At 39.9% G+C, this 13,051-nt stretch overlaps 1 protein-coding gene across 1 annotated transcript; it reads right to left on the reverse strand.

Annotated features, from left to right (window-relative positions):
* Positions 1–1,421: 1,421 nt before the first annotated feature.
* Positions 1,422–12,580, reverse strand: gab3 (GRB2 associated binding protein 3). Its single transcript, XM_020085561.2, has 10 exons — positions 12,314–12,580; positions 9,082–9,382; positions 6,104–6,260; positions 5,559–6,016; positions 5,344–5,393; positions 4,411–4,648; positions 3,986–4,076; positions 3,452–3,524; positions 2,543–2,650; positions 1,422–2,031 (listed from the first exon to the last, which is right to left on the reverse strand). The coding sequence occupies exons 1-10, from the start codon at positions 12,383–12,385 to the stop codon at positions 1,897–1,899; spliced, it is 1,683 nt and encodes a 560-aa protein (XP_019941120.2). The 5' UTR covers positions 12,386–12,580; the 3' UTR covers positions 1,422–1,896.
* Positions 12,581–13,051: the final 471 nt, after the last annotated feature.

The following is a 13,051-nucleotide window of genomic DNA, read 5'->3' on the forward strand; positions in this document are numbered from 1 at the left end:
TAAAACACATTGAGCTGTATTTTATGCTATGAACAGTGCTACATATATATATATATAAAGGTAATAATCATTATTATTAGGGCCTGAGCACTTACATGGTTTTTCCCATCTGACACCCAATTGTCCAATTGACTCGACAGTGCTCCCTAAAGTGCTGCCTCCTGCGCCACGTTTAACCAAAATGCATGAAAATCGTTGGGCGTACATATCATGCTCAGACGTACAAATTAGTCTGAGGACCCATATTAAAAACCCAACAGGAATTCAGCCATTTTATTTGAGCTTATTTTTTAATTTGTACATACGTTAAAGGTATAGTTCACTGAAAATATCACTGATTATCTACTCACCACTACACCGATGGAGGGGTGGGTGAAGTGTTTGAATAAACATGCTAAACTTTGTAGCAGCGGAGTTTGATTCAATTGAAGTAACTGGTGACCAAAACATAACATGCCTCCATACTGCACGTGTGGTGTCATTCAATTGTCCTCAAGCCACGTCATTCATATTCGACTGTCAACTGGAAGTGGCTAAGCTAGCATGTCTTTCTGTGAATGCAGCTCGTAGGAAGATATCAGTGGACTTAAACACGGTGTAAATTACCTTGTTTCGAGTTGAATTTAAATGTCGGGGCTTGCGGACACTTGGATGACACCACATGAGCAGTTTGGAGGTAGGCTATATGTTGTTTTTTCTGTTTTATTACATCTGAAGCCTTGGTCACCAGTTACTACAATCGTATCGGACTCGGCTGCTGCAAAGTTTATTTCTGAGACTCCAGAAGTGTTTAGTGGACTCAAACACTTCACCCCCCCCCATCAGCATGGTTGTGAGTAGGTGAAGTTTCATTTTTGGGTGAACTATCCCTGTCAGCCTGTATTTAATGGTGATGACAGAAAGTGGTTGTAACGTCACTTCACATGCTCCAATCTGACTCAAACCTGACACGTATGATGAGTCACTAAGTGAACACACCCCAAGGATCGTATTTGGCAGGTGAGGCAAAATGGCTCAACAAGACCACCTACTGGAAACAGGAAGTAGTCCTTCTTGTTCAAACTTCATAGGATTTACCGGAAATTTTCACAGGTGACTCAAGACCTCATATTGGAACCGTGAGACATAATTAGCAAGCATTCTCCAGTAGCACCCGATGGATGCAGGGACACGCTCTAACATCCCCCCACATGGAGACCCGAGCAAGTACTTCTTAGTGGGCGTAGCAGCCTCATCGTGTTACTCCCCCACTGCCACCAGTGTGTGAGGGCCCGTTAATACCTCTAGTTATTATACACATTATTATTAAAGAACAATCTATGACAAGTATCTATGGGGTAATTGTGGACATGCAAACTTTCAAGTAAAACATGATAACAATCAATTTGTCGATGTTGAGAAATAATCATTGAAACTCAAACTTCCAGATCTGAGAAGGTTTTAGCTCAAGATTGATCATTTTGGTTCATGATACATAAATAAGGAGAGAAACATTAAAATAAACATTTGATCATGAAAATATTTTCTTCTTTACAGCCACAAATATACAATATATTTACAGCAAACATTTTTTTTTTTTACAAATGAAGCAATGTGATGCCCTTTTAAAATTTTGGTAAAACCTTATGCTACAGTAAAAATGTCATGTGCATGATGATCAGGCAGCTTTTACAGTAACAACCAACTGAGAATGAACTCAGATTTTTCAGTGCAATTTAGTGGTCTTTTTCTGCGCATCAAAGCCTCTAACCTTTCTCTATCTACTCCTGTACATTTTAATATCAATGCTGTTTTACAAAGTGCTTTTACAGTAAGTTGTTTTTGGTCCTCTTCACATATGTCCTCTGTGCTGGTGTTATAGGTGATCTTCTAGAGAACCCAGTGTTTTTATTTTTTCTACAATGTATGTTCCATTGATGTCTTTGACTGCCGGACATCTTTCCACTCCATTTTGGTGTTTTGCAGTGCCTGGGTCTTCTTTTCATCCACCTGGACGTAATCCACTCTGTGGTCATCGGACAAAAAAGGCTTCTGCTCGACATACAGAGGGAGAAAGATCAGAAGAGATCTTGATTTACAAACCTTAGATCAGGCATTTCTCACTGTAATGTTGTACACAATAAAAAATTATTAACTGCCACAAAAGTAGGATGGTTGCATCCACATGACATCACGTGTATTGTAGATCATTTTCAGAATAGAATAGAAATTGTTTTAGAATAAGGACTGATTTGAAGAGTTTAATAGATGTGGGTCAGTGGATTTAATATTGCCTTGTGATTATAATGTTATAATTCTACTGAGTATGGTCTGGTTTTATTTTTACAATGTTAAAGATCATTAATCTGTGGTTATAGCTGCTCTCTCTCACCACCTCAGACAGTGATTCCCTCTGTTTGACACCCTGTGCATAAAACAATAGCTTGTAGTAATTAGCTGGTGTGGGTTGAGAAAAAAATCTGCTGGTGTCTTCAGAGGCTCCATATGCAAAATGGTGCGGAACCAAAAGTTAATTTCTGTTATTTATCTGAACGTAACAAACCTTCTGTACTGGAGAGGGGGATGCAGAATTGAAATCCAGGGACAAATAGTCAAGGTTGGATTTTCTCGCCCAGGGTTGAACAGCTCCATCGCAGGTGATCCTTGACTCCTGTCAGAGAAAGAAACAGATGAAGATCTGACTAAATGATTACTGGTTCCAGAAAGCTGGGTCTGAGATACTTGCAATTCTAAAAGAACCTCAGTACATTAACATAACATAATACATTTGAGCTGTTACAAAGCTGGCAGTACCTCATCACTGTCTGAACAAATGCTGGCCCTAAACTGTTGAGGAAACTAGTTGGAGGAGAGTCTAGCTCGATGACACATGACTAATGTGCTTTTCCTCAAACTTTATTCCAGGAAATTGCCTCAAATATGCAACATTATCAAGACGAGCCTTGTACAACTTCACACTGTTACAAATGCTCACAGCCTGGAGGGTCTTCACTGTGACTGTAGCTTGCTGATCAGAAAACTTTAGCAAGTCTTAACTACGCCCCTGGCACATTCTCCACTCACTGAGCATCCCACAATTATAAGAATTATGTTGATATTATATAAGTACTCTACATAGATTTCCATAGAGTTTAAAGTCCAATGTTTTCCTTTTTTTAATTCTGAGGCTTAGTTATAATTAAATCCAGCTAGTTTTCATGAAGGTCAGATCAGTTAATGTTACATCACTTTCATCTTTCTGGTGCATTTAGTTAAACAGAAAAAACGACTTAATTACTCCTAATTCTTAACAATGTACAATAAAGGCCTCTTTTAATCTCTGGTAGAGAGAGGTTGATGGCATTATTAAAATTGCATGATAAAGTCTTTACACAACATAAACTGGCTTTTGTTGGGAATGTTGTGTGTATTGTGTAAAATCTGTTTTCAGCAGTGGGAATAGAAATGTTACCATTGTGTCTCCATCTCTCGGACTGTCTCCATTCTCAAGTTTTCTGTCAAGAAGTAAACAGTTCACTGAAAAGCTGCAAGTGCACAAAAAACAGAGATTTAAGGTCAGATTAGCATCCAGTAATAAAGAAGCTTTCGAGAAACATTATCTTTGTGCTGAGTAAGCATATTTACATATAACCAAGGTAAGTTATATTTGATTTTTTATGAGGAAAAGGTATTAATTAAGTCTCATTGTCAGCAAATCAACACTGGAACCAGCTATTACTCCCAGCTGGTAATTTACTGCAGGAATGGTCTGTAGACAACATCTAAATCTCATTTCACTAGTTTTAATGCTTGTTAACACAGCATTAAAAGTGTCTTTATTTTTTGTTTGTATCAGTTGAAGATGTGATGTTAGTTTCAATCACATCTATATGCTCTAAAAGAAGGAAAGGGTTTATTTGCAATTTTAACATGCTCATTTCTTTATTTATCATGTGAAGGTATTGCATAAGAGGAAAAGACTCTTTGGAAAAAGGTTTCCTCTCACCATGTTCCAGTTGTCATTCTGCTCAGAGGAAGATGAGTGGGACATTCTGTGATTGTAGAAAGGCCTCTCAGGTCAAGAGGTGGGGGACGAGCTGTGAACAAATAAAGTTATTAAATTGATTATAATTGTCTGACGTGCCACAGGAAGAAGTGTTTTCGACGAGTAAACATGATCATGAGAAAATAGGTCTGCATATCTGATGTCTGCATGAATCCTGTTCTGACTTTCTCCATAAATTAGTATGGGACAGTGTTGGAGCTTGTGCACATGAATCAAAACTATCATAACTTTTAGTCATTTTCTACATGGGCAGACCCTGTTTAACATTTATCAAACACTACACATATCATTAAGACTTAAAATAATCACTCAGCTTTCACAAAATACAAAAAATGTAAGAAACAGGAACTTATTGTGGCTCTCACCTCTTCTCAAACGAGGCTTGAGGTGTCGGTGAATGGGAGGTGGTGTGAGATCTCCTGGTGGACAAATAAGTGAGCCGACAGTTGCGGAAGACTCAACACTGCAGTTTGTGTTGAGGAAGCTGAACGTCCTTGGGCTCATGGGGATGTAACCATCACATTCAACGGTGGGAGGAGGAGAAGTCATGGGAACATATGACTCATCCCGGTAACTTTGAACTTGTGTGTTGTTTGAACAAGGCTGCCGAAAGACAAAGGAGCAGGATATCAGACAAGTGTTGCAAAGTGGAACATTTACTAATTGTTATATGAAAATAGATATTTTGTAATTTTCATTTTACATCTATAAAGAAATTCTTTAAAAGTTTACATTTTAATTTCTTAATTTCAATTGGAGCCTTCCAATTGGGGCAGTCTAGTTGTGCCTCTGTGACGCTGTGTATTGCCACTGAATTGAGACACAGCTATAGATTGTATATAAAGATGGACGACATGACTGTTTCCCAAAAGTGAAGCCAAATCATCTTAATTGCCTTTTGGCGGCTGGCTGCAGTAAAGGTTATTTACTCCGCCTCCTTCAGTTCAGTGGATGGGACTTGGACCAAACTAAAAAGTCAAAGTAAATGTCAAATTATTATTTTTTTTCTAATATTCGTTCCAGCACTATTTTTCTCTGGAAAGTTTGGTTTTAATGTGAGTAATGAGCACATGTTTCTGAACCGCAGCTCCCCATCATGATCTGTACTGCGCAGGCTCAGGCTCCAAGTGACGTCAAAAGCACATCGTCCATCTTTGTAAACCGTCTGTGGGTAGATCCCAAGGTGGCTCATAGTTTGACATTTTGAGAAATAGTTTTTGGCTTTGTATCCAAGAATCCCATGTCTTTAGCATGTGTCTGATTTTTCTCAACGAGATCTTTCTTGTTGATTTTCTTACCAAATTGAGACTCTGCCTCCTGTTGCTCATCAACCTGCTCTCAGCATCTCCTACGAAAATAAAACAATTATATTAGTTTACTTTCTCAACCATTGAAATCAGCTGTGGGTGAAATTAATCCATATGCTGTCCTGTCATAACAGCACCAGGAATAAGTTTAATGTCATTGGATGCAGATTTTAGCTTCTGTACTATGTGTACTGTGGAGGGTTTACCCATTCTGAAATGGTCCAAGCTCGACAAGGAGGTCCTCCGGGGAAATAATGCCGCGTGCTTCGAGAAATGTCGCATGCTCATCGCTCTCGGCTTGTGAGCCCCTTCATCACTCAGCTGCTCTGGCAGGTGATTTGGCTTGGGTGGCAGCGGGGGAGGTGTTTGTCTTTCACATGTTGCCTCCAGCGATGGAGAAGGATATGGCCGTTCAAACTGGAAGACACTAGTGGCACAATGACGTAGAGGAGAGGACGAGGAGGAAGGTAAGGCCATGGAGATGCATGGAGCACTGAAAGGAGGGTTAATAAGCCTTCCATGGGGGAAGAGAGACGGGCTGTGGCTGGGATGAGAGCTGGATGGAGAGGAATCACTGCAGAGCGGTGAGGGGACGATGTCCTTGACAGCATCGTCAGACGACTTCTGCTCTAGTGAGATGTCCGAGTTTGAAAAGCTGTTGTGTCTACAGATATGGGAAAAATGAAAACGTTTCATTTGTTAAATGCAAACTTTTCCATAATTCTGCCTGTGTCTTACAGATTGTACATACGTGCTAGTGCTGAAACTCCCTGTTTCACACTGTGACAGAAAGAGGTAGTCCAGGGGATGACCGGAATCTACCTGGCTTGACACAGATGCTCGGTCAGAGCCGTCAGGGGACAGCTGCAGGGAGGTGGGGGTGTGAGGAAAGCCTTCCTCTGAACTTTCTGTGGAGAACAAGTGGAGTTGGTTAGAAAACATCTTTCTTCTAATTCCAGAAATCTCTGCCCGTCTGTGGTTTGCATATCTAGATAATCGTTCATCTGAAAGGCTTCACACTTGGCATATGTATTGTTAAGGGCCCAAGGAAGTGCAGTGTCGGATTTGATGCAATTTGAAAATGCAGGAAATTCAGTATTAATAGACTTTGAAAAAACAAGTGACCAATGCTCTGTAGTAGGAACAGCCGTGACTCATCTATGTAAGTTACTGACGACAGCATGTCCATGACAACGGGTGCTGTCATGAAAACTGCAGGGACAAAAGACAACTGATTCTCCAGTTTGAGGTTCTGTGTCTCTGAACTTTGAATAAACAGCTTACAGTGGAGCAGCTTCATGATTCTGTGGACCAAGTCCTAAAGCTGGTCTCTACTTACCGCCCCTCAATAACAGCAGGTCACTACAGTTTCAGAAAGAAAGCTGCAACTAGCATCATCACAGGACAAGAAAACATTGGATTAGAGTCGGTATTACACTAGTTGCTGACATGTTACAACTACTGTGGAGTGATAAGATAACACCAACGTCTAACATGCAAACTATACCACTGGTGCATGTCTCTCAAAGCCTGTATTCAAACTCTCCACATGCTGTGTGCATGGAGCAGGTGAGTTTGAAGAGGTATGTTTTCTTTCAGACACATTGAAAGCAGACACACGAAAACACAAATGTTCCCTCATTTGTTTATACTATCTCAAGTCTTTTCGTCTGGTTGGCTCTCGCTCAGAAATTTGTTTCATTCCATTTCACCCAAGGCTGCTGAGTCAAGGCCGTCCCTTCAGATCCACGTGTGTGTGTGTTTTGGGGGGGGTTGGCATCCAAAAATCTTTGCATACTCTCATGAAACTTTTGCTATCCTTAATAGATGTTTGTGCTATTTTGTGGTGGCAGACCAACCTTTATATTCCTTTGCATAAAATATGAGATGCCATCTCACAGAACTGTTTTGCAATCCAGGTGGGATCTACTGCTGCTGTCCTACTTTCTCTGAAAACTCTTAATTAATGCAACACAACTTTATTCTAGAGCGCTATAAAAACCTACAGCAACAATCTGGGTCACACACAGCGTGTGGAATACAACACAGTCTTATAACTACTTCTTTATAGAAACATGCCGGGCAGCATATCAGCAACTTGGTGCCGTTGTTCTATCTCCTTCACACAGATGACAATGCTCTAACAGAACGTCTCCTCACAGTATATCAGTGTAACAGTAAAAGGTCAAAATTAAGATCCTCCGGAGAGCAAATTGTTGAGTGATCATGTGGCAGCAAAACAAGCGTAGATATAGAGAGAGGGTAAAGAATAGTGAACTTTATTTTAGGATAGCACTCAGTCAATAGAATACCACCAAGTTAGAACCTTAAAATCAGTCCACTAAGGTTTTCTGATTTCTTTCAATAAGATCCATGAAAACGTCAAAAGAACAACCAATTGGCGGAGGTAACATATATGCAAATACAATTTTTTGTTCAGAAAAGAGGATGTGTAATTCAGCTCCACAGCATGTTCTGGGTAATTCAACTGAGTTCATTTCCATTCTCGAACTATTACAAAAACAATAAGTGGAATATTTACATATTTGTCGTTCTCATTTCTCTCCTCTCAACTCTCATGTAGTGGAGGCAGATGGCTGCTCACACACAGTCTGGTTCTGTTGGAGGTCTCTTCCCGTTAAAGGGGAGTTGTCACCAAGTGTTTGCTCAGAACGGTTGGGTTTCTCTTTGTAATACTGAAAGGTCTCAACCCAACGATGTAAAATGCCTTGAAATAATAAATGTAGTGTGATTTAGCACCATACAAATTAAGTAAAACTGAATTCAATATATCTATTGTTAAATAACTATTTACAAATAGTTTGTGTTGTTGATGAGCAGATATGATTTGTATCACACTGTTACACAGCTGCTACTTCAACAAGCATGGATCCCGCAGATTGATTGCAGTTAATCTTTCTCCTTTGAATTTACTTTTAACTTTGTAAAACAACTTTCTGGTTGATATCAATTAGATTCACACAGATTTAGGTCTTAAGCTGAAGTCACTTAAATTATGAAAATGCATAGCTGCAGAATCCTCAGCCGCTGTTACTTATATGTTTTCTATGTGTATTCAACTTCTCTTAAAAGACTAGATGGTTCGAGAAACTGTTGCTGAAATGTAAATAATCATGGAGACGTTCATGTGTAGTTCAGCTCGTCAGATATATCCCAATATATTTTGAGACAGCTCCTTACATTTTTTCTGCATTTTCAGTTTGTATTTTCTCATAATGAATAAACTGAAGAACCGAGAATAAATGTTTTAAATAAATCCTGGAAATGTTGAAGATATTTTGTGCACTTAATAAATAATAATTAATAATAACCTGAAGATGAGGTTTAGGACGAAACACAAATTTGTATTGATAAACACAAGTGGATTTACAGAGTTTCTCAGGTGAAGCTTCACTCTGGATTTTTCGAGGCCCAATCTGCCACCAAATCAAACATTTAGAAATGTAAGGACTTCAGTTTTGAGCAACCATGTGAGTTATGAGCAAAAAAATGTTCCGTCTGTGATACTTTCATAAAACTCACACGGCTCAAAATGAACGTTCTGACCTAAAAGCAAAGTTTGACTTTTACTTCTCCACTTCCTGTGTGTGGTGTAACAACCTTTTTTTCTGGACTACAAAAGTCAATCTACCCTTTTAGTTTGTGATCTTCGCTGAGACAGGTGTAGACAGGTACATGCTGAACATCTTCACCATCCTGCTTATTTACCTGCATCCTCCAGGCTCCCAAACTGGCAGATTCGACTGATGCTACTGATCCAGCTGTTCATCTCCTCCTCAGTTTTGGCCACAAGGTAAAAGATGCGAGATGAGGTCTTCACCACGAAGAGATGCTTCCCGTGGAAGTCTCGCTTAATCCTTAGTTGCCCGTTCAGCATCTCCACCTCACATTCCTTCAGGTCGATGGTTCGGATCGGCTTCTTGGAGTTCTTACTCTGATAGTACTCCAGCACATCAGGATTACCACTCATGCGACCTCTGCGAAGCACAAACCAGCGCTTTCTCCATGCCTGAGGGAGATGGGGGCAGTTTATCCTGGAGTTAGTCTTAATTTTAAAGATCACATCATTCATTTTCAGCACACTGCTTCATGGTACAAACCGTCCCTGAATGCAATTAGTCATGAGCATTCATGGGAATTAGTTCACAGCTCCTGCTCACAACAGCTAGTTTAGCAACTTTTGACTGTGTTTTTTTTGCTTTTGATATGGTCAGTTAGCGGAACCTCAACATTTAATTTCCCAGAAGTACAGAGAAGAGGAAGTTGAGTGTATTTAGAAGAAAATGTCTAACATGAAGGAAAGAGGTAATACTGACTACACCTCTTTATACTGTGGCAATCTGCAACTCCAACACTGAAACTGTTAGCAGGTATTTATATCTGTAAAGATCTACATTGAATATGTGACGGCTGAGCCCTCACTGCATAAAGTCATGTTGAGGACACGTTAAAAACATATATATTCCTGATTAAAAAGAATTCATAATGGTAAAGCTGGATGTTTGGATGTACAAATCATTTTCACATTGTTGTGGCCTGTCCCCAATACTTCTGTGGTGTGAAACTTAAAAACGTAACACTTGTTTTTTCCCTGCATGTGGTTAATCTTCCCCTGCACAAGTCAGTTGGTAATTTATGTGTTCATACCAGGAAATGGTTAGACAGGCTTACTGCCAATAACATAGCCAAGTTTTAAGAGGAAACCATAACCAGTCTGATCCTAAAGATGTTTTGAATGTGAAAAAGAAATAAGTTATTTATATAAACAGGTGCATCTAATGCAAATGTTAAATGCTGAAGCTGAGTTGTAGCTTTTGATTTTGGTCTTTCAGAAAGATAAAACCATTCAAGTAAATGCTGAGCAAGTCAGACAATTTCACATATTTTATCTCATGCTCTTCCTCAGCAGATTGAGTTTTGTTTATTGTCATCATGTGGTTTAAGTAGGAAACTTTGAAAACCGACAAAAACTCCAGATGTGGTTGACAATTCTTGTAAATTGATCTTGATGCAAACCTTTCAAGGTCAAACATGAGCATTCATGTTCAAACTGAGGTATTTTAACTGAGTGGCTGTTACTTGATTGTTTATTACCATTACTTATGCTACTTTAAAATGATTTATTATTTCATTTCTGTCTTTAATTTTAGATTTTGTATTATATAATTTACTCTGTTTGATTTGAAATGACATTGTATTAGTTCTCTTTCCTTAGCTTTTGTTTGTCCTCTGTGCAGTGAAGCACTTTGGCTGTTTTGGAAGGTGCTATAAAGCTATTACCATTATTATGTATATCACATGTACAATACTTTGAAACTAAACAGACCTTTATATACAAGAGACATTTTGACTTATGACATCATTAAAGCAGGGATAATTCCATTGAAATAAATGATGGATTTGTTCTATTCAAATGTCCCAGTAAACAGTGACAGTGAACCAGCAAACCAGGGCCCTGAAACTGAATCCAAATGTTTAATATTTAGCTGCTTTAGACATCATTAATTGAATAATTACTTAAGACACAATGATGCATTGAATATTAACAACTGCCTCAACACCCACTCTCACAAATGGTATATTTATAATATCCAAAATGCTGAATGTGAGATTAGGTGTCCAACTAGCCAACAACATCAGTTTGTATGAATTCTTTGGGGAATGGAAGGTTATCTTTTGATAAAATGTTCTGAAAAACCCCCATAAGAAAACAATAATAACACAGTGGATGCAAAAGGTTATATTTCTGTTACACCCAAGCATCATCAGAGAAACTGATATATCAGTGTGTACTGTAGGGCTCAATAAGTACGCAATTGTTCGCAAGGGCCTACGCTGCCAGCCACTGTTGTGGACTGGACACAGCAGATGGCCGTTAAATGCACATTTGTCACGGCAGTAAGGGGAAGTGCAACGTTGGTGGAGAATGAGACCATAAGTGTTGTTTCAGGTCATTTTCTGCTAAAGGACAATAAAGAAGCTGAAACCAAAGTCAGCAAACCAAATACTAAACAAACACTTGATAATTCATTTTCATATTTTTTTGTATTTAATGTCCAAGAAACATTTTTCCATGACAGCAGAAATTTCCACAATCGCATGTGCATGCACCTGACTTGATTTGAATATTCAGTCAGATCATGTACCAGTCGTTACAACAGTAAAAAAATACCTCCCTTTACTTTGTTCCCTGCCATTAACAAGATCTGCATGGTGTGTTAAAACAAGTTTCTATTTCCCGCTCCCCAAAACCCCAAAAACCCCATCATCACACAAGCACGCCCCCACCCATCCTTTTCTCTGCACTGGTGTTGATAAACAGGCCTCCTCCACCCCTGTTTGCACAGGGGAAGTGCAAACAGCCACCACAGAGCCGGACTATTCCTGCTTATAGGTCTGAAGTGTCTGACTGCTGCTGCTGACACTGCTTTCCATGTTTCACAATGCACACGGTCATCACACAAACACACACACACACACAGAGTAGAGCAGAGTGAGTGGCCAACATTATCACATGACCCCGACAAGCAAGAAACAGTGAGGGCTGTATACTGTCCATGTAAGCAATTATATATACTTGCTGTGAGGAGTAATTTCCATGTCTGTCTGAAGTACATTTGCAGCTTGTGACATATTGTTTTCATCATAATATTTGCACCGTAATAAGCATGAAGTGTCTCCACGAGCCACAATATAACAGTGAGGTGTTTTAAATAGAAATGAGGAAGACAACATGAAGGAGGCTGAACAACAGCTCAGTTTAACAAAAGCATGGAAGCCTTCAGTGTGTCTCTGAATCCTTATTCCCTCATCACACACACACACACCACACCACAACACACACACACACCACACCACAACACACACACACGGCACAGCAGCACAGCCTGGCATTCCCACAGAGGACATATGCAAGTGTCCGGTGTACAGTCCTACTCACAAATCTCTTTAGTTTCTTCTCTGGGGGGGATTTAATGAGCCAGCCAGTGCAGACCACATCCCCAGCACTCATCTTGACAGCAGAGCGTCTCGTCCTCACGACGGCTGCTGCTGCTGCTGCTGCTGCTGCTGCGAAACTGAGAGCACTGCGAAGCGTATCCTGTGTTCTGCTCTGCCCAGCCACTCCAAAAGGAGGAAGTCAAGAAATTGATCACACTGACAGAGAGAGAGAGAGAGAGAGAGAGAGAGAGAGAGAGAAAGAGAGAGATAGAGAGAGAGAGGAAGAGGAAGAGGAAGAGAGAGAGAGAGAGAGAGAAGGGGAGGGAGACAGAGACAGAATTAAGTGTTTATTTTCCCAAAGAGCTCAGGGGCAAGCAGATGGAGCTGTTGGTCTGTGGGCTAGAAAAAACACATAACAAGGTTTGACAGGTTTGAGGACTCAGTTGTATTGACCTATATGCATATGTGCACATAGACCGCAGGCTGTGATGTAAATCTGTATCATTGAGGTAAGATGCAGAGATCTCTCCTCTGTAAGTTTTATTCTGAAGTATTTGCATATGGATACTTCTATCTCCACAGCAAAGAGCAACAACCTTTCTTTGTGCATGATTCTTATACACATAAGTGAGCGTGTAAGGGAGGGGCTGTCATGAATTACAGCCAAGAAATTGTCTTTGGCTGGAACCTGTTCCTGGGAGCCGCTGAGCCTCGGCCACAGGTGTCTGTTATCTCAGGG

Source organism: Paralichthys olivaceus, chromosome 15 (genome assembly GCF_024713975.1).
Source record: "Paralichthys olivaceus isolate ysfri-2021 chromosome 15, ASM2471397v2, whole genome shotgun sequence".
NCBI lineage: Eukaryota > Metazoa > Chordata > Actinopteri > Pleuronectiformes > Paralichthyidae > Paralichthys > Paralichthys olivaceus.

Excerpts from the sequence above, each read along its gene's own strand:
- gab3 (XM_020085561.2), bottom strand. The coding sequence starts at position 12,385 with ATGAGTGCTGGGGATGTGGTCTGCACTGGCTGGCTCATTAAATCCCCC. Across the intron at positions 5,394-5,558 it reads CTTGGACCATTTCAGAATGG|GAGATGCTGAGAGCAGGTTG; the intron begins GTAAACCCTCCA and ends TTATTTTCGTAG. Across the intron at positions 2,651-3,451 it reads CGAGAGATGGAGACACAATG|GAGTCAAGGATCACCTGCGA; the intron begins GTAACATTTCTA and ends TTTCTCTGACAG.